This window comes from Callospermophilus lateralis, chromosome 20 (assembly GCF_048772815.1).
Source record: "Callospermophilus lateralis isolate mCalLat2 chromosome 20, mCalLat2.hap1, whole genome shotgun sequence".
Lineage (NCBI taxonomy): Eukaryota > Metazoa > Chordata > Mammalia > Rodentia > Sciuridae > Callospermophilus > Callospermophilus lateralis.
This window is the reverse complement of record NC_135324.1, coordinates 10,822,412-10,846,175: the sequence shown is the minus strand read 5'-3', so window position 1 is coordinate 10,846,175 and position 23,764 is coordinate 10,822,412. Positions and strand designations below refer to the sequence as shown.

General features: G+C 43.9%; 1 protein-coding gene across 1 annotated transcript; it reads left to right on the top strand.

The window, feature by feature from the left end:
- Positions 1 to 14,703: 14,703 nt before the first annotated feature.
- On the top strand, positions 14,704 to 20,534 carry Bhlhe40 (basic helix-loop-helix family member e40). The gene is made up of 5 exons (XM_076841176.2): positions 14,704 to 15,239; positions 15,403 to 15,472; positions 15,734 to 15,841; positions 16,784 to 16,907; positions 18,286 to 20,534. Exons 1-5 carry the CDS (start codon positions 15,160 to 15,162, stop codon positions 19,137 to 19,139), a joined length of 1,236 nt encoding a protein of 411 aa, XP_076697291.1. The 5' UTR covers positions 14,704 to 15,159; the 3' UTR covers positions 19,140 to 20,534.
- The last annotated feature ends 3,230 nt before the right edge of the window (positions 20,535 to 23,764 follow it).

Below are 23,764 nucleotides of genomic sequence, written 5' to 3'. Positions count from 1 at the left end.
GATTTTATACAGGCTAAATAGAAAAATGTATACATTTTCTTCTAAGACTCTAAGGAATAATACTTCAAAAATGGGTTTGAGCTAAGCACATGGTACACCCTATAATCACAGCAGCTTGGAAGGCTGAGGCAGGAGGATTGAAAGTTTGAGGGTAGACTCAGCAACTTAGTAAGACCCTAAGCAACTTAGCAAGACCCTGTCTCAAAAAAAAACTTTTTAGTCCTCAGGATAATGTATTTTCATATAGCCCTGAACTAAAACTTAAAATTTCCTTGTTTACTTTTAAAAAACTATTAGTTATTCTAGGCAACCTCATAAGCTGGGAAAGGTCAAAGAAATGCTGGGAAGTGATGCTGACCAAATTATGTTGTTATATTGTGTGCATGTATGAATATGTAACAACAAATCCCATCTTTATGTACAACTATAATGCATGAATTTAAAAAAATGTGTGTGTGGGGGGGTCAATTTTACCTTTTTCTGGGCAAAAAGTTAGGACTCCTAAATTGTTTCCTTGATGATGGTCCCAAACAGCAATTAACAATTTATATAGACTTACCCAGTCTTAGAACTCAAGTTCATCTTTAGTACATTTTGCAGAGAAAAGTCTATTGATGCAACTGATGTCTAAACTACATCCATGTGTCTAAATGCTCAGACAGGCTAAGCAATTAGTAGCATTAAATTAATAAAAGTAAACAGTAGTCACAAACATAAATTGAGTCATTCTTATATGCTAGGCACAGTAAACAGTATGTTAAATGAAAAACTGGATTCTACCTTCACAATGGCTCTCTTGAGTAGACACTACTGTCACTCTATATTACAGATGAGCCAACTAAATCTTTAAGTAAGAAGTGGGGGCTGATCAAGAATACTAACACCATTGCCAGGTGTGGTAGCACATGCCTGTAATCCCGTAGACTTTGGAGGCTGAGGCAGGAGAATTGCTAGTTTAAGGCCAGCCTTAGCAACGTAGCAAGGACCTAAGCAACTTAGCAAGATCCTGTCTCAAAATAAATTAAAAGGGCTGGGGGTGCTGGGGTTGTGGCTTAGTGGTAGAGCACTTGCCTAGCATGTGTGAGACACTGGGTTCAGTTCTCAGCACTGCATATAAATAAATAAGGTCCACTGACGACTAGGAAAATATTTTAAAAAGGGCTGGGGTTGTAGCTCAGTAGAGTGCTTGCCTAGTATGTGTGAGGCACTGGGTTTGACCCTCAGCATCACATAAAAATAAATAAAAAATAAAGGCATTTTGTCCATCTACAACTACAAAAAGTAATTATATATATATAAATAAATAAAAGCGCTGGGGATGTGGCTCAGTGTTTGAACACCCCTGGGTTCAATCCTTGGTACAACAACAACAAGAACAAACTAACACTGTTGACAATGACTAAATAAACTTGGTTTCAGTACTTAAGAGAACAAATTATTTTCTAGTTAAAACGCCCTTGTTTGTAGGCAGAGAATGATGATTTTGAATAATTTTTACTTATTAAACAGTTGCCCTAAGAGAAAAAGAATGTGATGACATAACAACTTACTTCAGGTTACTTATAGCTTCGAGGTCATAAAATTGCTATTTCCACGAGAGTATGATCTTGAAATTTTTGTTCATACAGTATGTATTTGGTAGATATTAGACACTCAGGAAATATTTTCAATTAAATAAATGAAGGAAGCCCCTCACATTTTCTTTAATTGGATGTGGCCAAAACATCAGACTCCCCTGCTCTCTGTGTTTCTTTGAGTGGTAAAGTTGCATTCAATAAAATCTTTATCCTCATCTAGATTTCTCCATGTGTCTTCCTAACACAGGATGAGGTAGTTTGGACCTTCATCATCTCTGTCTGAGATGAGGATGGCACAGACAAGCACACACAATGAAGGAAAATTTATTCTGTCTTCTGTGGATTGGATTCATTCATTGGGACTGGTAGCTAATATCAGAGCTCTACAGTCCCAATTGCTAAGTCTCTTTTGGTGAAAAGCAAACAAATGTGGTTATTGGAAGCTAAACAGCAGTGGTGGGATTTGGGCGCTAATTTATAACCACTCCATGAGTATTTTCTGCAGTCGTCAGTGCCACCAGTAGTCTATTTAGATAGCCAGACTCTGGGGTTCCCTAATGCCACCCAGGCCTCTCTATCCTTTTCCCATCCTTCCCTCCCTATAGAAGTCAGAGGGCAGAGCTGTCAAAGGCCTGATTTTGTATGGCCACAAACTGCCCAGCATCAGCTCCCACTACAAAACAAACTTAAACCCCCACCTGAGAAGGCAGTCTGAGATAAGACAGGTATGGTGGCACACGCCACCTATCCTCCCTGCAGCTCCGGAGGCTGAGGCAGGAGGATTGTGTGTTCAAAGCCAGCCTCAGCAACTTAGCAAGACCCTGACTCAAAATGAAAGATTAAAAAAAAAAAAAAAAAAAAAGGCTGGGGATGTGGCTCAATGGTTAAGCACCTCTGGGTTCAATATTCCCAGCCCAAAAGACAGATGAATAAATAAAAGAAGGCAGTCTGACAGGCTACCTCTCCTAGATTTCTTCAACACTAAACCCGCAGTATTCTTTGCATGACTGTCAGCCACATTCTAGCTACCTCCAGTTCTGTACTATTGGTTTTCTTTGGTCAATTTGATGAAAATCTTTCCTGTGTTCCCTTGACACTGCAAACTCTCCTTAGCACAAAGGGATTGAGTTCTATGGCTATGATCCACCTAAAAATGAAGGCTGGCATGGTCTAGGACATTGCTGGTCAGTCACGTGTCATTAGCACTATCTGAGAGTTTGTTAGAAATGCAGAAGCTTCAGCCCAACCCTAGTTCTACTGAGAAAGAACCTGAATTTTAACAGGATGCCCAGGTAATCGGTATGCAGAATAAAATATGAGAATTGCTGTCCTAAGAGGCAGAGTGGGGAGTGAGATGTTGTCCAAAGAAAGCAGCACATTGTAGCCCACAATCCATTCTGTGAAAATAAAAGCCACCTTGCCTTAGTCTGTGTGTGTTTGTGTGTGTGTTAGCACTTCTGTACTACACAACAAAATCCTCATTTTTTTTCCTTTTTAAAATCCCTGTGCTCACCTCTAATCCCAGTGGCTTGGGAGGTTGAGGCAGGAGGATCCTGAGTTCAAAGCCAGCCTCAGCAACTTGGCAAGGCCCTAAGCAACTTAGCAAGAACCTGTCTCTAAATAAAATATTTTTAAAAGCAACTGGGGATGTGGCTCAGTGGTTAAGTGCCCCTGGGTTCAATCCTTGGTGCCAGACACACACACACACACACACACACACACAACCCCTGTGCTGGCCTCAGCTTTAGAATTTGCCACTCTGATGTGATTGGTCTCTTCTTTCTGATTCCCACATATCTTTCATCTCTAAGAGGCTGTCATCCATCCATCTAGGACATTTCTACCTGAATCAGATGGATAGGGTTCCAAGGGACCGCTGTTCTCTAACAACCAAAACAAGGCAGGTAAGCTCAAAATAATTGCTTTTTAAAACCCATCAAGAGCAGGGTCAAGCCTACATGAACTGAACTCAAGAGAGCAGCAAGTTCTCTGCAGGAGGGGAGACACCCAGGGTCATTTTGTGATGGCAGAAGAATAATTTGTGACCATCAGGTGAGGACTTAACTGAAATGGTAACAAACTTCTAGGCTGAGGGAGCCCCCACCTAAGTGAGCACGCGCCTCTCTGCCTGCCTGTGCAGGAGTTGCCCATCAATGCTGAGGGCAGGAAAGAAGGGCTCAGGAAGACTTTGTGAGGCATTTGGGGTTCTCACAGAGTCCAGAGAGCAGCCAAAGCTGGGGGAATGAGGGCTAAGGGAGCTCTTCAGAGATGCAGAGAGCAGGGACAAAGGGCAAAAAGCAATAAAAAAGGCTATCAGCTGGGCTGTAAGCTGGATGAGATCTCTCGCTGTCTTGAAACCTGTCAGCTCAGTTTTGAAGTCCAGGCAGATCTCAAGAATCTCACCAGTGCTGAGGTCCCAGACTCTGCCTAAGGCAAAGCATTAATCCCACCCTCAAAACAGCTGAAAGCAAGTGACAGAATTTCATTCTTTTTCATAGATGAATAATATTCCATTGTATATATAAACCACATTTTCTTTATCTGTTCATCTGCTGATGGACACCTTAGATGATTTTGTATCTTGGATATTGTCAGTAGTGCTGTAATTCAGCCATAAAAGACTATAAACCTTGTCAGAATTAACTCAACTATTATGCATAACATTTAAGCTCTAAAAAAAAGGACTATACTCCTGTCATTTGTGGCAACATGGATAGAACTGGAGAAGATTATGTAAATTAAATAAGTCAGGCAAAGAAAGACAAGTACTGCAAGACCTCTCGTGTGGAAGTTGAAAACACTGATCTCATAGAACTATGGGGTAGAATAGTGGTGACTTGAGCTGGGAAGAGCAGGAGCAGAGAAAATAGAGCTAGGGAGGATAATGAGTGCAAGATTATAGTTGCACAGGAGGAGTAAGTTCTCATGTTCTACAGCATGGCGGGGTGAATGGTCACAGAAAAATACTGTGTGTGTGCTCATGTGTATGTAAGAGATAGAGAGAGAGAGATAAAATGGGATGATTTTTTAAATGCAACACACCCAAAGTGAGACAGTACATGGTAGGAGCAGAAACAAAGAATAAGTAAGATAAGCAAAACTTACACACCAATATGGGTTCACTAAGCCCAAATTTAAACCAATAATAATGATTCTATCAAACATAAATACATTAAGCCCTTTAATTAAAAAGTAGAGATTAAGCCGGGTGCAGTGGCACATGCCAGTAATCCCAGCAGCTCAGGAGGCTGAGTCAGGAGGATCACAAGTTCAAAGCTAGCCTCAGCAACTTAGAAGGCCCTAAGCAACTCAGCGAGACCCTGCCTCAAAATAAAACATAAATAAGGGCTAGGGTTGTGTGGCTCAGCATTTAAATGACTCTGAGTTCAATCTCTGGTATGAAATTTTAAAAAGTATAGATTATATTCAGGCCGGGTGGTGCACACCTGCAATTCCAGCAACCTGGGAGGCTGAGGCAAGAAGACTGCAAATTCAAGACCAGCCTTAGCAAGCCCCTGACACAAAATTTAAAAAAAATTAAAATAACTGGGGATATTGCTTAGTGGTAGAACACCTCTGAGTTTAATCCCTAGTACCAGAGATAGATAGATAGAGAGAGAGAGAGAGAGAGAGAGAGAGATTGTCAGCTTAAAATCAATGAAAAATCCAACAATATGTTACTTCTGAATACAAAATTCAATTATAGGAGCTGGGTATGTATCTCAACAGTGAAGCACTTACCTAACACATCTGAGGCACTGGGTTTGATCATTAAAATAAATGAATAAAATAAAGGTATTGTGTCCATCCCCAATTAATTTTTTTATTTAAAAAATTCAATTATAAAGACACAGGTTGAAAGTATAAGGGTAGACAGAAAAAAGTATACTACACAAACATGAAATATAAAAAGCAGGCTGGGGTCGTGGCTCAGTGGTAGCACGCTTGCCTAGCATGTGTGAGGCACTGTGTTCACCACATAAAGATAAATGAATAAAAATAAAGGTTCATTCACAACTAAAAAATATATATTAAAAAAACAATTTCATCTCACTCCAGTTAGAATGACAGCCGTTAAGAATACAAACAACAATAAGTGTTGGCAAGGATATGGGGGGAAAGGCACACTCATACATTGCTGGTGGGACTGCAAATTGGTGCGCCCAATCTGGAAAGCAGTAGGAGATTCCTTGGAAAACTAGGAATGGAACCAACAGTTGACCCAGCTATCCCACTCCTCGGCTTATACCCAAAGGACTTAAAACAGCATACTTCAGGGACACAGCCACATCAATGTTTATAGCAGTACAATTCACAATAGCTAAACTGTGGAACCACCCTAGATGCCCTTCAGTAGGTGAATGCATAAAGAAAATGTGGTATATATACACAATGGAATATTACTCAGCATTAAAAGAGAATAAAATCATGGCATTTGCAGGGAAATGAATGGAGTTGGAGAATATCATGCTAAGTGAACTAAGCCAATCCCAAAAAACCCAAATTCCGAATGTCTTCTCTGATATAAGGAGGCTGATTCATAATGGGGATGGGGTGGGCAGCATAGCATGAAAGGAATAGACGAACTTTAGATAGGGAAAGGGGAGGGATGGGGGTAGGAAAGATAGTGGAATGAGATGGACATCATTACCCTAAGTAAGTATATTAAGACATGAACAGTGTGACTCTACTTTGTTTACAACCAGACATGAAAAATTGTGCTCTATTTGTGTAATATGAATTGAACTGCATTTTGCTGTCATATATGACTAATAAGAATAAATAAAATTTTAAAAAGCAGGTGTAGTTATCAAAGTAGACTTCAAAATAATTATATTACTGAAGATTTAAAAAAAGGAGAAAGTATTAATGATAAAAACATCAAGAACATGTATAAATCAAAAATGTATATGCAACTAATAATAGAACTTCAAAATGTATAAATCAAAAGTTTACAGACATGGACAAATCTACTACTGGCTGCAGAGATTTTAACTCTCAGTAAGATGAGATAAATGGACAGTAACTCTCAGTAACTGATGAGTAAATGGACAAAAAATAGTTAGAGCTACATTATATTTCAGCAACACTATCTACCAACTTGGCCCAATTAATTTTATAAAATAATATACCAACAACTGTAGAATATACATTCTTTTAAAACTCATCAGGAACATTCTTTAAGATAGACTGTATGATGGGCCATGAAAGAGGTTTTAAGGGCTAAGGGTATAGATCAGTAGTACAGCATGTGCTTAGCATGCATGAGACTCCAGGTCCCAACCCCAGCACCAGATGGGGGTACGGGGAGGGAGAATTTTTAATAACTGTCAAAGAATTAAACTCTAAGAGTGAATCTTCTGAATCAATACTAACAAATTAGAAATCAATAATAAAAAGGATACCTGGTATTACAGACCTATTTGAAAAACAGCTATAATGAAAAGTAATGACAATACTAAATGATGGCAGGGATGCAGAGAAACAAGATCTGTCACACATTGCAATGGGCAGTGTGAAATGGTACAGTTATTTAAGCAAAGTTTGTCAGTTTCCTAAAAACTAAAAATACGTTGCTCATTGACCTAGTAATTAAATGTACCCCTAAGTGTCAGAGAGAAAGAAAAACAACAACAAAACCCCCTGATGTCCACAGGAAAACATGTACACAAATGTTCACAGCAGGCTTATTGCTAATATCCCCAAACTGGAACAACCTGAATGTGCTTAAGTGGATGAATGATTAAACAAACTGTGGTATATCCATAAAATGGAATACTAATCAATGATGAAAAAAGAAACTTACTATGTATGCCCAATTACTGTTTACACAATTACTCAGATAAATCTCAAAAGACTTACGCTAGGTGAAAAAATATAAATCTCAAATGCTTATAAACTATATGATTCCATTTATATAATATTCTTTAAATAATAAATTACAGACATGGAGAACAGATTTGTGATTGCTAAGGGTTAAGAATAAATATGACTATAAAGGGACAGCATGAGAAAATTTTGTTGTGAAAGAAAAATTCTGCGTTCTGATTATGGTATTGGTTATACTAATCCTATTAAAATATTAGCAAGAATAGGGCTGGAGTTGTGGCTCATCGGTAGAGCACTCGCCTAGCAAATGTGAGGCCCTGGGTTTGATCCTCAGCACCACATAAAAATAAATAAAATAAAGGTATTGTGTCCAACTGAAAAATAAATATTTAAGAAATATTAGCAAGAATAGTTAAAGAAGGAAAAAGAAGCTGAATCTAAAATGTACACAGTAATGCAAGGAACCTAAAATAGCCAAACCAATCTTTTTTTTTATATATATAAAAGTAACTTTTATTTTTTTCATCTTTCATAAATTTGATTCATGTGAGTTATGCTTTTCCATTTTTACCCCAAATACAAATTGCAGAATCACATCAGTACACATTCACAATGTTTACATAATGCCATATTAGTGACTGTTGTATTCTGCTGTCTTTCCTATCCCCTACTATCCCCCCTCCTCTCCCCTCCCATCTTCCCTCTCTACCTCATCTGTTGTTGTTCCGTTCTCTCCCTCCCCCTCTTTCCCCTCACAACCTCATATATGTGATTTCGTATAACGATGTGGGTTTCCTTCCGTTTCCATGCAATTTCCCTTCCCTCTCCCTTTCCCTCCCTTCATTCGTCTCAGTTTAATGTTAATCTTTTCCTCATGCTCTTTCCCCCTGTTCAGTTCTTAGTTGCTCTCCTTAAATCAAAGAAGACATTTGGCATTTGTTTTTTAAGGATTGGCTAGCTTCACTTAGCATAATCTGCTCTAATGCCATCTATCAAATCAGAGACCCTGCACCTGATAGAAGAAAAAGTTGGCTCCAATCTACATATTGTGGGGTCAGGCTCCAAATTCCTTAATAGGACGCCCATAGCCCAAGAGTTAATAACAAGAATAAACAAATGGGACTTACTTAAACTAAAAAGTTTTTTCTCAGCAAGAGAAACAATAAGAGAAGTAAATAGGGAGCCTACATCCTGGGAACAAACCAATCTTTAAAAAGGAAAAAGCTGAAAGATTTGCACTAGTTGATTTCAAGATTTCTATAAAGCCCCAGTAATCAAGAAAGTGTGGTATTATCAATGCCTAGGCAAATACACCAAGGGAAGAAAATAGAAAGTATATAAGTAGAACCACACATGTATGGTGGATTTTCAACTAAGTCATAAAGTCAATCCAACTGGAAGGGAAAGCCTCTTTAAACATTGCTGAAACAAAACACTAAATCTTAACTCTTTTTCACTCCACAAACAAAAATTATTTCAAGATAGATCACAGACCTAAATATAAGAATTATATCTATAGTCGTATGGTGGCACATGCCTGTATATCCAGCAACTTGGGAGGCTGAGGCAGGATCTCAAGTTCAAAGCCAACCTCAGCAACTTAATGAGGCCCCAACCAACTTAGTAAGACTCTGCTTAGAATACAAAAATATAAATAAATAAGAAGGGCTGGAGATACAGCTCAAAAGTTAAGCACCCCTGGGTTCAATCCCTTGTACCAAAAAAAAACATAACATAATAGAATATTTTTTACTTCAGTCATCCCCAAGTGTTTGAAAAAGATGTATACACTTTCATATACACAAACTGTAAAAGAAAATATTGACAAACTGAACTTTATAAAAATTTAAAATTCTAATTATAAAAGATAAACAATAAAATCATGTTGCTGACCAAGTACTTGTATGTAAAGAACACGTACAAATCAACAATAAAATAAAATATCCAAATTGCAGGATATGAGGTCAATATAGATAAATGAATTATATTTCTATATACAGCATTTTTTAAAAGGTGAATAATCCAATTTAAAAACCAAGCAAAAATTTGGACAAATACTTCACAAAAGAAGATATATTAAGGACCACTTAGCACCTAAAAAGGTGCTCATCTTATTAATTTGCAGGAAAATGCAAAATAAAGCCATAATCAATACCATTTCAGACCCATTAGAATGCTCAAAATAAAATATGAAAATCTGTCAAGACTAATGTTGTTGAGGATGTGGAGCAATTGGAAACTTCGTATATTGCTGTTGGTATTGTAAAATGGTAACACCCCTTTGGTGATCTGTTTGGCAAATTGTAATAAAGTTAAACATATATTTAACCTATGACCCAAGAACTCCACCCCTGAGATTTAGCCAAGAAAACGTACATTCACAAAGACTCCTATAGGGACGTGAACTGCAGCCTCATTCCTAACCATCCCAAACTGGAAACAAACCAAATACCCATTCAGTAGAGACTAGGAAAACAAATTGTGTTAAATGCATACAATAAAATATACTTGATAATAATATTAATAATAGATGAATTTCTGATATAGGCAACAATGTAGAAGAATCTCAAAAAATGTGAAGCAACAGAAATTTTGCTCAAAAGAATACATTCAGGCAGGTCGAGGAGGCACATGCCTATAATCCCAGCAGCTTTCGAGGCTGGGGTAGGAGGATCCCTAGTTCAAAGCCAGTCTTGGCAACTTAGCGAGACCCTCTCTAAATAAAATATAAAAAGGGCTGGGGATATAGCTCAATGGTTAAGCACCCCTGAGTTCAACCCCTGGTACAAAAAAACAAAAAACATTCAGCTGGGTACTGAGGTGGGAATCTGTGACCTGGGAAGCCCAAGCAGGAGGCTCTTGAGTTCAAGGCCAGCCTAGGCAATTTAAGTGAGCTCTGTCTCAAAATATAAAAACTAAATGGTCTGGATATGTCACTAAGGGGTAGAACATTCCTGGTACTATAATATATGAACGGGGAAGAAAGATTTATTTTGGCTTACCATGTCAGGGGTTCCAGGCCATAGTTGGCAGGCCCCTTGCTTTGGGCCTGTGATGGGGAAAAACATCATGGCAGGGAGCCTGGAGTAAGCTGAGCTGAAGAGGAGGGATCCTCACTAATATGTCTATCAAGGGCACGCCCCCAATTACCTAACTTCCATTCACTGGGCCCCGCCTCTTAAGGATACCACACCTCCCAACAGCCCCAGGGGCCGGTGATCAAGCCTTTAGCAGGTAACCACTTAAGATCCACACTTTAACAGGAAATGTCTGTGAAGATACACACATTGACCAAAATTTATGAACCCTACATATAAGATCTTGTATTTTACTAGGCGTTTATCTCTCAATAAAGTAAACATAGAGTTTGTTTTGTTTAAGGAGCAAAGAATGAGGAGGTTGATTCTATATATAGAACAAAGGGTAGGAATTTACAGATGCTTTCCTGGACAGAGACATCTACATCCTTGAATCCACCCAGGGCTCACTTAACATTTTTTCTGAGTGGTTTGGAAGATGTTCAAATGTGCAAACACTACTCATCTCTTGCTTGTGGGGACAAAAAATGAGAACTCAATCCCTATTGAAGAGCAAATTTTCAACTGCAAGTCGGGATCTATTGGATTGGAGGGTTGTGAAACCAACTTTGCACATCAAGACCAGAATATCGTTCTTTTAATAAAATAGATTAGACTAGAAAAATATATGAATGCATATGCCAAGGGGAAGTATTGTTTGTGAGCTTTTTGTCTGGAATGCTTTAGACTGTTTTTTTCCTAAGTGGTTTAAAAACATTTTTAAGTGAGCAATGGTTATTTAGAACTGCTGGTATGAGGGTCATGGTAACTTATTGCTATAGCCCAACTAAGTCTTGGCTGCTCTATGCATAATGCAGGTTGACACACACACGTCATAATACACTGTATTTCTTACTATGATCTGTCATTTTAAAAATCAGAGGCTCCATAAACTGGCAAAAAGTGAGCAAAATCTGAGCAAGCGAGGTGTAGATACTGTGAGGGGATCATGGACTCCAACCTGTGTGGGAAAGACCCAGGAGTTACCGCAGACGGCAACAACATAAACTCTTACCAATGTACAACATCAGGCCACCAACATGCTGATTCCCACTGGGAAAAAAGAGAAATACTCATGCTTCCCTTATAGAAAATTACATTTTTTCCATACTTGGAAGAAATAAAACATCAGGGAGGCCCACAAAATGGCAAGATAACCAAGGGCAGGTGCTCAGTTACACCACTCCAGAGAGTCTCTCGCATGGACTGCAGTATGAACAGCTCCCTCTGGAGTTGAGCAGTGCACAACCCATATAGCCCTACCAGACAGCCAGAAGTATAGCGATTAATAGCACAAACTTTGAAGTCCAACAAACCTGAGGTCTTATCCCAGATTATGCAATCTGGGGCACACTATTTAACCTCCCTGAGCCTCAATTTTCCAAAGGGTATGAGTTACATACCACTAGGACCTAGTTCAGTGCCTGAGGCAAAGTGGCTCTCAATAAATGTATGTGTTAAGTGAACTGAGCTAATACTAGTACCAGCCACATAAAGTGGTGATAAGGAATGAATAAATTATCATGCACAAAGATTTTAGCATGCACGCAATCTAAAAACTAGCACGGGGTAAACCCTAAAGTAGCTATAAAAGATTATATACTGAAATAGTGAGATTCTTCAGATGGAAAGATACTCGCTGGGAAGGAATTATGTTGTTTAATTTTTTTAAAAAGCAGTAAACTATAGAGAGAAGAACAGATTTTTAAAATAAGAAGAAATCAGGACATGGTAGGATGGGGATAGTTCTTGAAACTTGAGAGTATATTTAGAACGAATAAAAAGTAGGAAATGCCGTGTTTTATTATTTACAGATGCAGAACAAGTGAGAGCAAAACGTCTTGATAAATTCAAAGACTTCAGAATGATATTGTCATGAGTCACTCAAGCAGAAATGGTGGCATGGGGGGGGGGGGCGGGTGACAGCAGAAGGGGACATAAATCCTTTCCTCTTCCAGAGCTTATTTCGCAGCAGAACTTCGGCTTTGACGCAGTCATGACAACTCCTCACGTTTATTAAAGTCGTGCAATAGAGCAGGTTACTCCAGGCTGAAGCACATACCCAGGGTGGACTCCAGTCCCCTCTCTGCCTCTGGTCCTACTGCCCACCCGGCAGGAGGAAGGTTGGACACATTTATTTCCCCCAGAGAGATGGCTGATAACAAGCCAGCAAAAGTCAGCTCTAGGGAGGGAGGGCTCTCTAAGCCCGAAGTGAGGTCACCCCAGTTAGCAGTTAGAAATTGAGGCACATTTCACACTTGCTAATGGGTTTGACGCTTGTGAAACATAAACAGGAAGTGGAAGCTCTCCAAAGTGATCTGAAGGAAACACACTCCCTGTTTGGTCAACGTGTGAATCCCAATTCTCCACGTTGTCAAAGACACTGTCAATTAAGACTGACCCCCAGCAAGGTGCGCCCGATGCCAGTCCTCGCCCAGTCCCAGCAATGACCTCATTTTTCTCCCAATGTTTCCCACAGCCAGGTCACTCAGCAACGAGGTGACTGACCCGAAGCGTAGTGGGAAAGGTTTACAGTCATCTCTCAACTCCCCGAACTCGCAGGGCAGGAGAGCGCAGAGGTCAGTGAAATCCCCAGCCAGGCCTTATTTTAGTCATGAATTTCCACTGGCTCCTTCCTCTGACAGTATCAAGGCTGCTCACATCGCAGGATTGGAGTTTCAGCTGTTTTCTCTGCTCCAGGTCACAGAGACCGGACTTTTCCTGGGAAGGTAGGTAGAGGCCTCCGAAGGCCTAAGTGAGATCTTAGAGACCTGGGTCCTCTAGAGGAGGTCTTTTTGCCCCAGGTTCTGGGTTAACTTCTCCCCCTTCTACCTAAGCACTTTGGTAAATGTCAATTAAAAACAAAACCACATAAAGCACCTTCTCCTCTTTTTATTTCCTGCTAGCCAGGGGCCCTTATGTATTTTTCCCAGGGCTGCCTTCTCCTCATTGTCCTATCTATCCTTCCCCGGGGTTTCTGTGAGTTCAAGGACAGGACCCCTGTTTGATCCACCGGGCACTACGCCTAACACGGGGCAAGGGACCCAATAAAAGTGTCGACTGAATGAATGCAAAGATTTCACTGTGATAGGCGGAGAGTTTTCTTCCTGCTTGTTTTTCTCTTCCCTTCTCTCTCTTTCCTTCTGCAACAGACGGAAAAACAGCGCCACCGAAGTTCGTGGCAGCAGAATGACGATTGACCCCGGCTAGCACACCACCTTTCTGGGGTCTCAGCTCGGGCCAGCGCCGTGGGGCTCCCAGTCCACAGCGCTGCGGCCCAAGACTGGCCACGTGAAGCGTCACGCCCCACGCTGCTGCAGGGCAGGCGCCGCTGCCGCGGTTGTGTAACGCTGCAGCCGGAGGGGAGGCGACCCGGACGCCTCTGCTTCAGAGGGGGCAGAGGGAGGGAGGGAACGCTGGGCACCGCGCCCGGTATCTTTTTGTGCTTGACTGGCCAGGCTGGGTAGGGGCAGAGGGGCACCCACGGGGGGGTGCACAAGTGGGTGCCTGTCCGCCCCCAGGCTATGCCCAGGAGCGGAGCTCCGGGGGAGCAAGGGGCCCGCGGCTCACACCCTCAGCGGTCAGGTGCGCGCGGCGTGCTCGGCGGCGGCCTCGGCTGCCCCTGCGCTTGGCCGCCAGCCCGCTTCCCATGGGGTGACATCCGCCCCGCCCCTCGGTCCCTCCCCAAGGCGGGCAATTCCTGGACACGGGGCTGAGCGGTGGGGGCAGGGAAGCCGGGACGGAAAGAAACCCCAGCCTCTGGGGATGGCAGAGGGGCCGGGCGACTCCCTCCGCTGTGCGCCGGTTCCTCCGAGCGGGCTGGGCGGGGGAGGAGGAAGAGGGTTGGGCTGAAGCAAGCGAGGGGATATTCCTCTCCCGGCTTGAGTCAGACGCGGGCGGATCCGTCCTCCCCCGTTCCCTCCCAGGAGACGGGAACTTACTTCATTTCCCTGGGGCAGGTTCGCCCACGTTACCAACTCTCCCCCTCCCCCAGCTCCCCGGTTCCTTCCAGCTTCCGCGCCCCCCACCCAGCTGGGCAGGACCCAGGCTGCGCTGCCACCCCCTCTTCGGGGAAAGGAGGCCGCAGCCGCAGACACCTGGGGGCCAGGGCTGGGGGTGGGGGCTCCCTCGCAGCCAGCCAGAGCGTTGTCCAACACGTGAGACTCATGTGATGAAGCCGGGGGAGGGCGGGCAGGTCGCTCCTTCCCTCCCCGGCAGCGGCCAGACGTGCCTGGAGTCACAGGGTAGAACACGTAGCTCCAACCCACCCACTCGCTCCCATTTAACCCAGCCCGCAGCCTCTCCATTACTCCTCGGCTCGTTCCCCCCCCACACACACACACTCCGCCCTAACTGCTCCCCGTTCCCTCCCGCCTCCCTGCCCGCCCCACTTCTCATTCACTTGGCTCGCACGGTGCAGACAGCGCAGGGAGCACACACCGCCAGTCTGTGCGCAGAGCCGGGAGCCAGAGGCCGCGAGGACACCCGGCCATGCACGCCCCCAACTGAAGCAACACCTCAAAGCCGCAGCTCGCAGCAGTTCTGCGCATTTCAGGGAACTCAGGCTCAGAGAAACCTCTGCGGAGAGACCCTCGAAGCTTGCTTCAGGACAGTCTTCAGCCCGACGCTCCACTAAGTGCAGACAGGAGCGCACAGTGGCCCCGGATCGCCGCGCCATGGAGCGGATCCCCAGCGCGCAACCACCCCCTGCCTGTCTGCCGAAAGCACCAGGACTGGAGCACGGAGACCTACCAGGGTAAGTTGGCATTCTCTGGCCCCTTCAAGCCTCCACTCCAGCCATGGGTCCTGTGACTTTCAATTTAGCTGCTGCGGGCGCCTCCTGGGACTCTACGCCTGATAGGGCGCCTGCAGCCAGTGCGCATGGGAAGTCACGACCCTTCTTGGCTCTCTCCCTGCAGAATGGATTTTGCCCACATCTACCAAGTGTACAAGTCGAGGCGGGGAGTAAAGCGGAGCGAGGACAGCAAGGTAAGTGCACCCCTGGGGACCCCGCGCCACAGTCCCTAGCTGCCCGCTAAGTTTCCAAGAAAAGTTTTCTTGCTTTGAGGTTGGCGGAGGAGATGCAAACTGTGGGTTCGGTGCCACTACTAAGTGACTTGGAAAAGAAGGGGCAGAAGGTGGTTCTGGGTGCGACTCTGCTCCTTAACCAGACTTTTTTCATTGCGGCGGGGCGTGGAGGAAGGGAGATTTCACATCCCCTTGCCCACCGCCTTTTCGTGCGCTTTGCAGGAGACCTACAAACTGCCGCACCGGCTCATCGAGAAAAAGAGACGTGACCGGATTAACGAGTGCATCGCCCAGCTTAAGGATCTCCTACCCGAACATCTCAAACTTACAGTAAGTGAGAAGCTGGCCTCTCTCCAATGTAGCTCTTCTGCCCAGAGGGCGGGTGGGGGTCACCCGCCGCCTGCAGGCGTCGCGGGGAATTGCAGACTAGTCTAGATGGCCCAACCAAAGCTCAGGTGACTCGGTGCAGGGGTACCCTTCCCCAGTCCAGAGATTTTCTGGCCCTATGCAAATGAGGTGAGAAGCTCTTGGACCTCTCCAAGTTGGCTCCAACAACAGCCGGCCTCCTTTTTGGGAGCTTAAGATTTTTCCTTCTGGCCATTTTTAGAATTCTCTAGTTTTCCTGGTTTAAAGGAAAAAAAACTAAGAATGTGCAGGGGTTTTTTACCCAAATCCCCAGCCCCCCGCCCTTTTTAATTAAGAGAGCCTGCTTTTGGTGTGCGATTTTTTTTCCCTGCCCTTTCTTGACAGTAGCCAAAAGCTTAAGCAGCCTTTAGAGTAAGGGGGGTGGGGTGTGGGGAAGCATTTGGAGAGGAAGAAAAAAGCCTGGATGACCTGGAAGTTCTGAAAGGGTGTCAGGAAAAAACTTGGGAAAGCCTCTTGGCTGCAGACACAGTAGAAGTCCCTCCGTGGGTTGACACTACTGCAGAGAAATGTTATCTCTGGATTCCCCTGAGTTAAGGTCAGCAGCGGCTGCTGCAGAAATTTATCTGTCAAAGCTTCTTCCTTAGGTAGCTGCAGCTTCCAAAGATAAATGACATGTGTTTTTTATCCTTTTATCGTATGTATGTATGTATGTGTGTGTGTGTATATATGTGTGTGTATGTGTGTGCATTTAGAAATGTTATCTGCAAAGTTAAAATGAAATTCAGCCAACCAGGAAAGGCTATTCTATTCTTTTTCCCCCTTTATAGACATTTCTCATTGCTAATAAGTGTCCCAGAGGTGGGACTTCTGTGACCTCACCGCTGACTAAAGCTCTTTTCATTCCAGACTTTGGGTCACTTGGAAAAAGCAGTAGTTCTGGAACTTACCTTGAAGCATGTGAAAGCACTAACAAACCTGATTGATCAGCAGCAGCAGAAAATTATTGCTCTGCAGAGTGGTTTACAAGCGGGTGAGTCTGATTAGTATCTCTTAAGAGTTGTGCACAGATAGAGAGCCCCTGGGCTCTACATGGGATGTGGCAAACATTCCTGCAACCAATTGCTTGTGCACGTTCACTGAGGGAGACTTGTTTTATCTTTCCAAAAGGTCAGACTTTCCATTTGGAATGCTGCGGGGTGCCACCTGGCATGAATACATATTAGTCAAATGATAAAATGTTGCTGTGGCATTTTGGCTTCAGAGTCTCTGGGTTCTGGGAGATTTCCCTACTCCCTTTTAAAATGCCAAGACACCTATAATTTGCATTGTGGGTGTTTTATAGTTGGTCTTCTTAGCCCTCTCTCCTTGGAGAATAGATCACGGGTATGCCCCAGCATTTTCCTGTTCCTTTGCTTCTTTATCACTTGCTCTTCCGTTCTTTCTGTGTGGGGTGCAATCCTGGCAGGATGACAGCAGGAGTTTTTCCTGCATTTCTTGTGGTTCCCTGAATTGCCACTAGGTATCTTAGTAAATTGCACAATCTAACGAAACCACTGAAGTTTTGTCATTTGTTTCTCCTGACTTGCAGAGAATCGGAGATACTGCTAACCTTCCAGTCTCCTTCTTTCCAAATAATACTGTACAGATGATAGAATTCCTGTACCCATGCCAACATCCATTCTCCTCTGTATTTCTTTCTGTGGCCAGTGTGATGAGAATCACAAAAATCCAGCAAGTGTTTCTGCCAGCTCCCTCATTGAAAATAGAAGATGATCAGACCTAATTTGGGGGGGGGGGATCATGGATAGAATACATGTAAAAGACTTAGAAATATCCTAAAGTTGACAGTGGGGATATACCTTTTATAAATCATTGAAAATAAATTTACTTTAGATGATATTTCATTCTTTATTTATTTTATGATTGTCTGGCCTTGTGCATATTGCCCCAGTGAGACTGATTTTTCTATCATTCAACTCTTGGGTTTAAAAATATATCAGAATGTTTGTTACACTGTCACAGCAAAAACTCTGGAATAATCTACAAATTCGGCAAGAGCAGAAATATCCATCTTTACTAATAATGGTCCATTTCTATTATGCAGCCATTAAAAGTCATATTTGGGGGCTGGGGGTGTCACTCAATGGCAGAGTAGGTGCTTAGCATCTATGAGGCCCTGGATTCAATATTCAGCACCCTGTTCCCCCAAATCTCTCAATGCTAGGGTTATAGATGTTCGTGTTTATTTTTTTAAACTTTTCAGTGTATTTTTTTTCTCTGAACATGTTACATTTGAAGTTAGAAATGAACTGAAAATTAGCAAATGCGTTTTTTTTTTTTTTTAACACAACATAAAGCCCCAGATGCAGAGCCCTCTGAAACATGTTCCTTTGGTTTTGTCTCTTCAGGTGAGCTGGGGAGAAACGTGGAAGCAGGTCAAGAGATGTTCTGCTCAGGTTTCCAGACGTGTGCCCGGGAAGTGCTTCAGTACCTAGCCAAGCATGAGAACACTCGGGACCTGAAGTCTTCGCAGCTTGTCACTCACCTCCACCGTGTGGCCTCTGAGCTGCTGCAGGGTGGCACTTCCCGGAAACCATCAGACCCAGCTCCCAAAGGGATGGACTTCAAGGAGAAAGCCAGCTCTCTGGCTAAAGGCTTGGAAGGCCCTGGCAAAAACTGTGTACCAGTCATCCAGCGGACATTTGCTCCCTCAAGTGGGGAGCAGAGCGGCAGCGACACAGACACAGACAGTGGCTACGGGGGAGAATCTGAGAAGGGCGATTTGCGCAATGAGCAGCCATACTTCAAAAGTGACCATGGACGCAGGTTCACCGTGGGAGACCGGGTCAGCACCATTAAGCAAGAATCCGAAGAACCCCCTACGAAGAAGAGCCGAATGCAGGTGTCAGATGACGAAGGCCACTTCACTAGCAGTGACCTGATCAGCAACCCGTTCCTGGGCCCACACCCACACCAGCCTCCCTTTTGCCTGCCTTTCTATCTGATCCCACCATCAGCAACTGCCTACCTGCCCATGCTGGAGAAGTGCTGGTACCCAACCTCAGTGCCGGTGTTGTACCCAGGCCTCAACGCCTCCGCTGCCGCGCTCACCAGCTTCATGAACCCAGACAAGATCTCCACTCCCTTGCTTATGCCGCAGAGACTCCCTTCTCCCTTGTCTGCCCATCCGTCCCTTGACTCTTCCGCCTTGCTCCAGGCCCTGAAGCAGATCCCGCCGTTAAACTTAGAAACCAAAGACTAAACTCTTTAGGGGGATCCTGCCGCTTCGCTTTCCTTCTTTCCTACTTCCAAAAACACAAACCAACGTTTTTGTGAGTGCAGCGAGATTGTTCCGTTGTGCGTACAGAGATAATCTAAGGAGTGGGGATGCGCGCGCATGCGTGCAAGTTGGCGCGTGTGCCTGCGTTTATGTAGGTGTAGGACATCGCAAGCTTATTTTGGCATAGGGAAGATGCCATAGGGGGAATGATAGCAGCCGGCTGGGGCTTTTCCCTACCTGGAGAATAGCCCCCTTCGACACAGATCAGCTGGATTTTCAAAAGCTTCAAAGTTTCGGTCTTGTGAGTCACTGTGCAGTTTGGGAGTTTGGGAGTCGGGTCTGTGGCTTTGAGAAAAAGGTACTTTCAAAAGAGGGTTTTCCAGAGCGCAGCTCTGAGCCAGCTGTTAGGACCCCACCCTTCTCCCTTTATTGTGGAGGTGACTCACCAGACTGTGAGGAGAGAGCAGTCAGACCTAGCTTTCTGCTAAACTGGTGAGGTAGCAGACACTGGCACAACACGGTAGGGTAGTGGTTTGGGGAGATTTCCGCAGGTCTGCTCCCCACCCCTGCCTCCGATGAATAAAGAGAATGTAGTTCCCTACTCAGGCTTTCGTAGTGATTCGCTTCACTAAGGAACTGAAAATGGCCCCTTTGAGCTGCCAGGGAACAACTTCCCCAGGCCTCTGGCACCTGTTTCAAGGTCTCACGGTTAAGACACGCTGTCCAGGGAACCAAATGAAGTCTCAGAGATGCCCATACCCTCAGCACCCCAAAGTGCACAAAGCTAAATAACCAATTGCTACCTTTAACGCAGAGCTAGACTCGGTTTTAGACTCAACCCTTTTAACCAAGCTTAGCTTCCAAAAGGCCTAACCAAGCCCGGGTGCCGCAGGACCCTTTCTGTAAACTAATTCCTCTTGCCCAACAGCATATGGGGTGTCCTTATTGCTAAAAAGGACTCTGTCTCCATCAAAGAGGTTTTATTTTTGATCCAGAGCCCGTGTTTTCCTGACTTGTCCAGCCAGTCCTGCACCAGCTTTTCAAAATGCACTATGCTTGATTGACAATGTTTTCTTTCTTTTTTTTTTTTTTTTTCCGTTTTTGTTTTGGTATAAAGTCGTTGCCTTTATTTGTAAAGCTGTTATAAATATATATTATATAAATATATTAAAAAGGAAAATGTTTCAAATGTTTATTTGTATAATTACTTGATCTACAAAGTGAGAAAAATGAATGTATTCCTGTTTTTGAAGAGAAGAATAATTTTTCTTTTCTCGAGGGAGAGGTACAGTGTTTATATTTTGGAGCCTTTCTGAAGGTGTGAAATTGTAAATATTTTTATCTATGAGTAAATGTTAAGTAGTTGTTTTAAAATACTTAATAAAATAATCCTTTTCCTGTGGAAGAGAAAGAAGGTCTCCTGAATTTTTTAAAAAAGATGTAGTTGTGTGATGTGGTTGTCCTCTTGAGTGAAGGCAATAACCAGTTAATCTTGATGTAATTTCATTAGGCTTAGTCAATTTAATAGATAAATATTGGTTTAGGTTTATTTCTTTTTTAGGTTTCTTTTTTTTTTTTTTTTTAACTTAACCCTTGGCAGGGATTTGCAGTCATCATATGCCTCTTCCCAGAGTTAAGCAAAAAAATACATTTTCCCCTCCCATCTGCTTTAGTCATGATCTTTAGAACTTGACAGAAAACTTAGGTATGAAGTCATGAGTCACAACATCAGGAGCATCAGGGTAAGTGCATTGAGAAAAGATTTTAACTGATGGTATTAGGCAATAATATTTGATGCCGAGTAAGTTGATTTTTTCAAACCTAGCAAGATCTAATGGGTTTGCTACGTCCTGTCATATTGCTGCTGGAGGTGACATTCCATAGTGACTTTCTACATCCTTCCTGGACTTCCTCCCCTTGGGTATGTTTGCGTGAATGAATGTTGGTGTTCCTTAGTCAAGTGCTCTTATTAAAGAAAAAATTCCATAGGAAAAGATGTGGGAAATGACCCAGTCGAATATTTTTTGCTTTCCCCTTCACCTGGTTCTGCAATATTTCTGTCAGATGCTGGCTGTCCCAGGTGCATCTTCCAGAATCTTTGGGTTGTCTGGAACCCTGCAGGGGAGCTGCCTCCAGGTCAATCTCTTCTAGGCATCACCTGCCTATTAGAATTGTCTGCTTCAAATATCACCTTCTCTGGCTCCTAAAGGGCCAGTAGGCAGGGTACATATTTCCTCCCAACTGACTCCAGACCACGTGGTGTAGAAGGACCCACAGAGAACAAGACCAGTCTGGTGGTCTATCACCACCCTCTCCACGCCTGTTTTTGACAAGATAAAATAAGGATTCTGAGGCTTTCTCACGTGTCCTACAGCAGGCAGATGGCTCTCTAAGTCCCGCCTTCTCCCAGCTCCTCGAGGTCTGCACTTGCAGGTCTCCTGATTTCAAGCCCCTGAATAATGCTTCCTTGAGATGCCAGATCTTTCCAGCTAGACTTTTTTTTTTTTTTTTTTTTTTTTTTTTTAATGAAAGCACAAAACCAGTCAAGTTTATCTGAGAGATGAAACTCTGGGGGTTGAAATCAAGCCCAAACCCTTCTTGCGTGTCCCGCCCACTTTCCTAGCCAGTGATTCAAGGAGTAACTGTGGGGACAGCGGCAGGAAGTGGAGCAACCTGAACTTTAAAAAAAAAAAAAAAAAATTAAGGTTCTACACACGGCCCATCCAGAATCCCCTTACTGGAGTCTGCCCTTATGAAACCCCCTAACTCTGCAGCTGTCTCTCTGTCTCCTTCCAGTTTGCCCTTGACATTGCTTCGTCCAGTTTCAGCAGGATCCAAGAGCGCTCCGAGGGAGGTGCGGGGGAGGGCTTGCGCCCCATCCTTCTGCCCGTTGGACACAAAGAGGACCTCTGTTTAAAAGGGGGTGTGTGAGCGTGAGGGGGTGTGAAGCCCTGGCTCTGGGGCCAAGGAGAGGTGGCAGGAGGCAGGGGAATGGAGGCTTGGGATCTGGCTGCCCTCAGACAGGGCGTGATCCGCCGGGCCTGCCGGGATGGTCTCACCCAGGGCTGACCTGCCTCGCCTGTTGACACAACGTCACGTTTCCGACTGCAGCCCTTTCATGTGCGGCCCGCGGCTAAATGCGGCTGCCGGTTCCTGGAAGCAGACGTGCCTGGCACCGCGTCAGCAGAAACCTGATCCCCGGGGAAGCTTGGCAAGGCCTCGGCATTGCTCGGGCCCCCAGAAATAGGGCCTGGCAGCGGGGCGCAGGGCAGCCCTCTGTGCCCAGCAGGAGGGAATATGAGCCCGGGTGGGAGGGAGCTGGAGGTAGGCTGAGCTTTGGGACAAGTGCCTAATTAATTAGGAGCAAGAAGATTCTCACGGGTCATCCCTCTTAAATGCAGCCTAACAACCTCCAAATACTATATTGGATACTATTATAATTGGCATTTATAGATAAATAAAAGCAAGTTCAGAGAGGGGAGGTAACTTGCCCAAGGTCACAAAGAAACTTCAGAATGGCTATACCATTAGTAGGGTGGTGGATATGTTGGGTTGTGGATCTCTTAATCCCATCCAAGACGAAGGTTTTCACAGAGCCTAGTCGTTAATAATCATAATAATACAAATAGTTATATTACTACTAGTGATAGTAACAATAAACTTGTTTGTAGCACTTACTGTTTGGCAAGCATTCTTCAAAGTACTCCACATGCAACAACTTAATTATCACAGCAGTTCCATAAGGTAGATACATTTTTTATGCCCATATACAGTTAATGAGATGTAAGCACAGAGAGGATAGTACTTTCTCAAGGTCCCACAGCTTCGGTGGTGAATGGGAAATGACACCTAAACAATTGGGCTGCAGAGTCTTTGTGCTTAACTACAAAACCACATGGCCATTCTTGCTAAGTTAACAATAAAAAGAGCAAGAGTAATGGTAATTGCAACTATTACTATCCTATTTTGAATACTTGCCCCATGCTAAAAGCCTTATCAAGCACTTTATGTGAATAATCTCTATTTGTTACAATGACTGTGGTGAATAGATACTAACATGCCTCCCTTGTTTTAATTTTAAAAAGATATTTTTTTTAATATGCCCCTTTCATGGATGAGAAAACTGGAGCTCAGAGAGGGGAAATACCTCATGTGAGGTGACATATTGTGTAAGGGAGGAAAGCACACCCTTTCTCTGGTGTGGTTCTGCTTCTAAACTGGGTTCCTGAGAGGTTGGGCTCTGACACGCATTATCTCATTTAGTCCTCAAAAGAGCTCTGTGGAGGAGGTCACCTCATGCCCAATGTGACCATGAGATAATCGAGTTCAGAGTAAAGTCATTGCCCAACTCTTTATTTGCTTCCTTGCCCGCTCACCAGCCTCACCATCCCACAGCCAAGAATGGGCACATCCTCTGAAGAATCAAACCAAGCAGGGAAGCCAGGCAGATAGGAGCTGTGCTACAGGTTGTCTCTGCTGAGAAACAGAATCTTGACTGGTGAAAATCTTGCACTGGAGTGTCCTGGAGTGGGAGAAAGAAACTTTCTTTTTCTCACATCTCTCTAAGGCTAGGAAGGGCACAGGAAGGTAGATCTAAGGCTGCAGCT

Bases quoted from the DNA above. Each gene is read 5' to 3' on its own strand.
- Bhlhe40 (XM_076841176.2), top strand. From the start codon at position 15,160: ATGGAGCGGATCCCCAGCGCGCAACCACCCCCTGCCTGTCTGCCGAAA. The intron at 15,240-15,402 runs GTAAGTTGGCAT...CTCTCCCTGCAG, and splicing joins GAGCACGGAGACCTACCAGG to AATGGATTTTGCCCACATCT. The intron at 15,473-15,733 runs GTAAGTGCACCC...TGCGCTTTGCAG, and splicing joins AGCGGAGCGAGGACAGCAAG to GAGACCTACAAACTGCCGCA.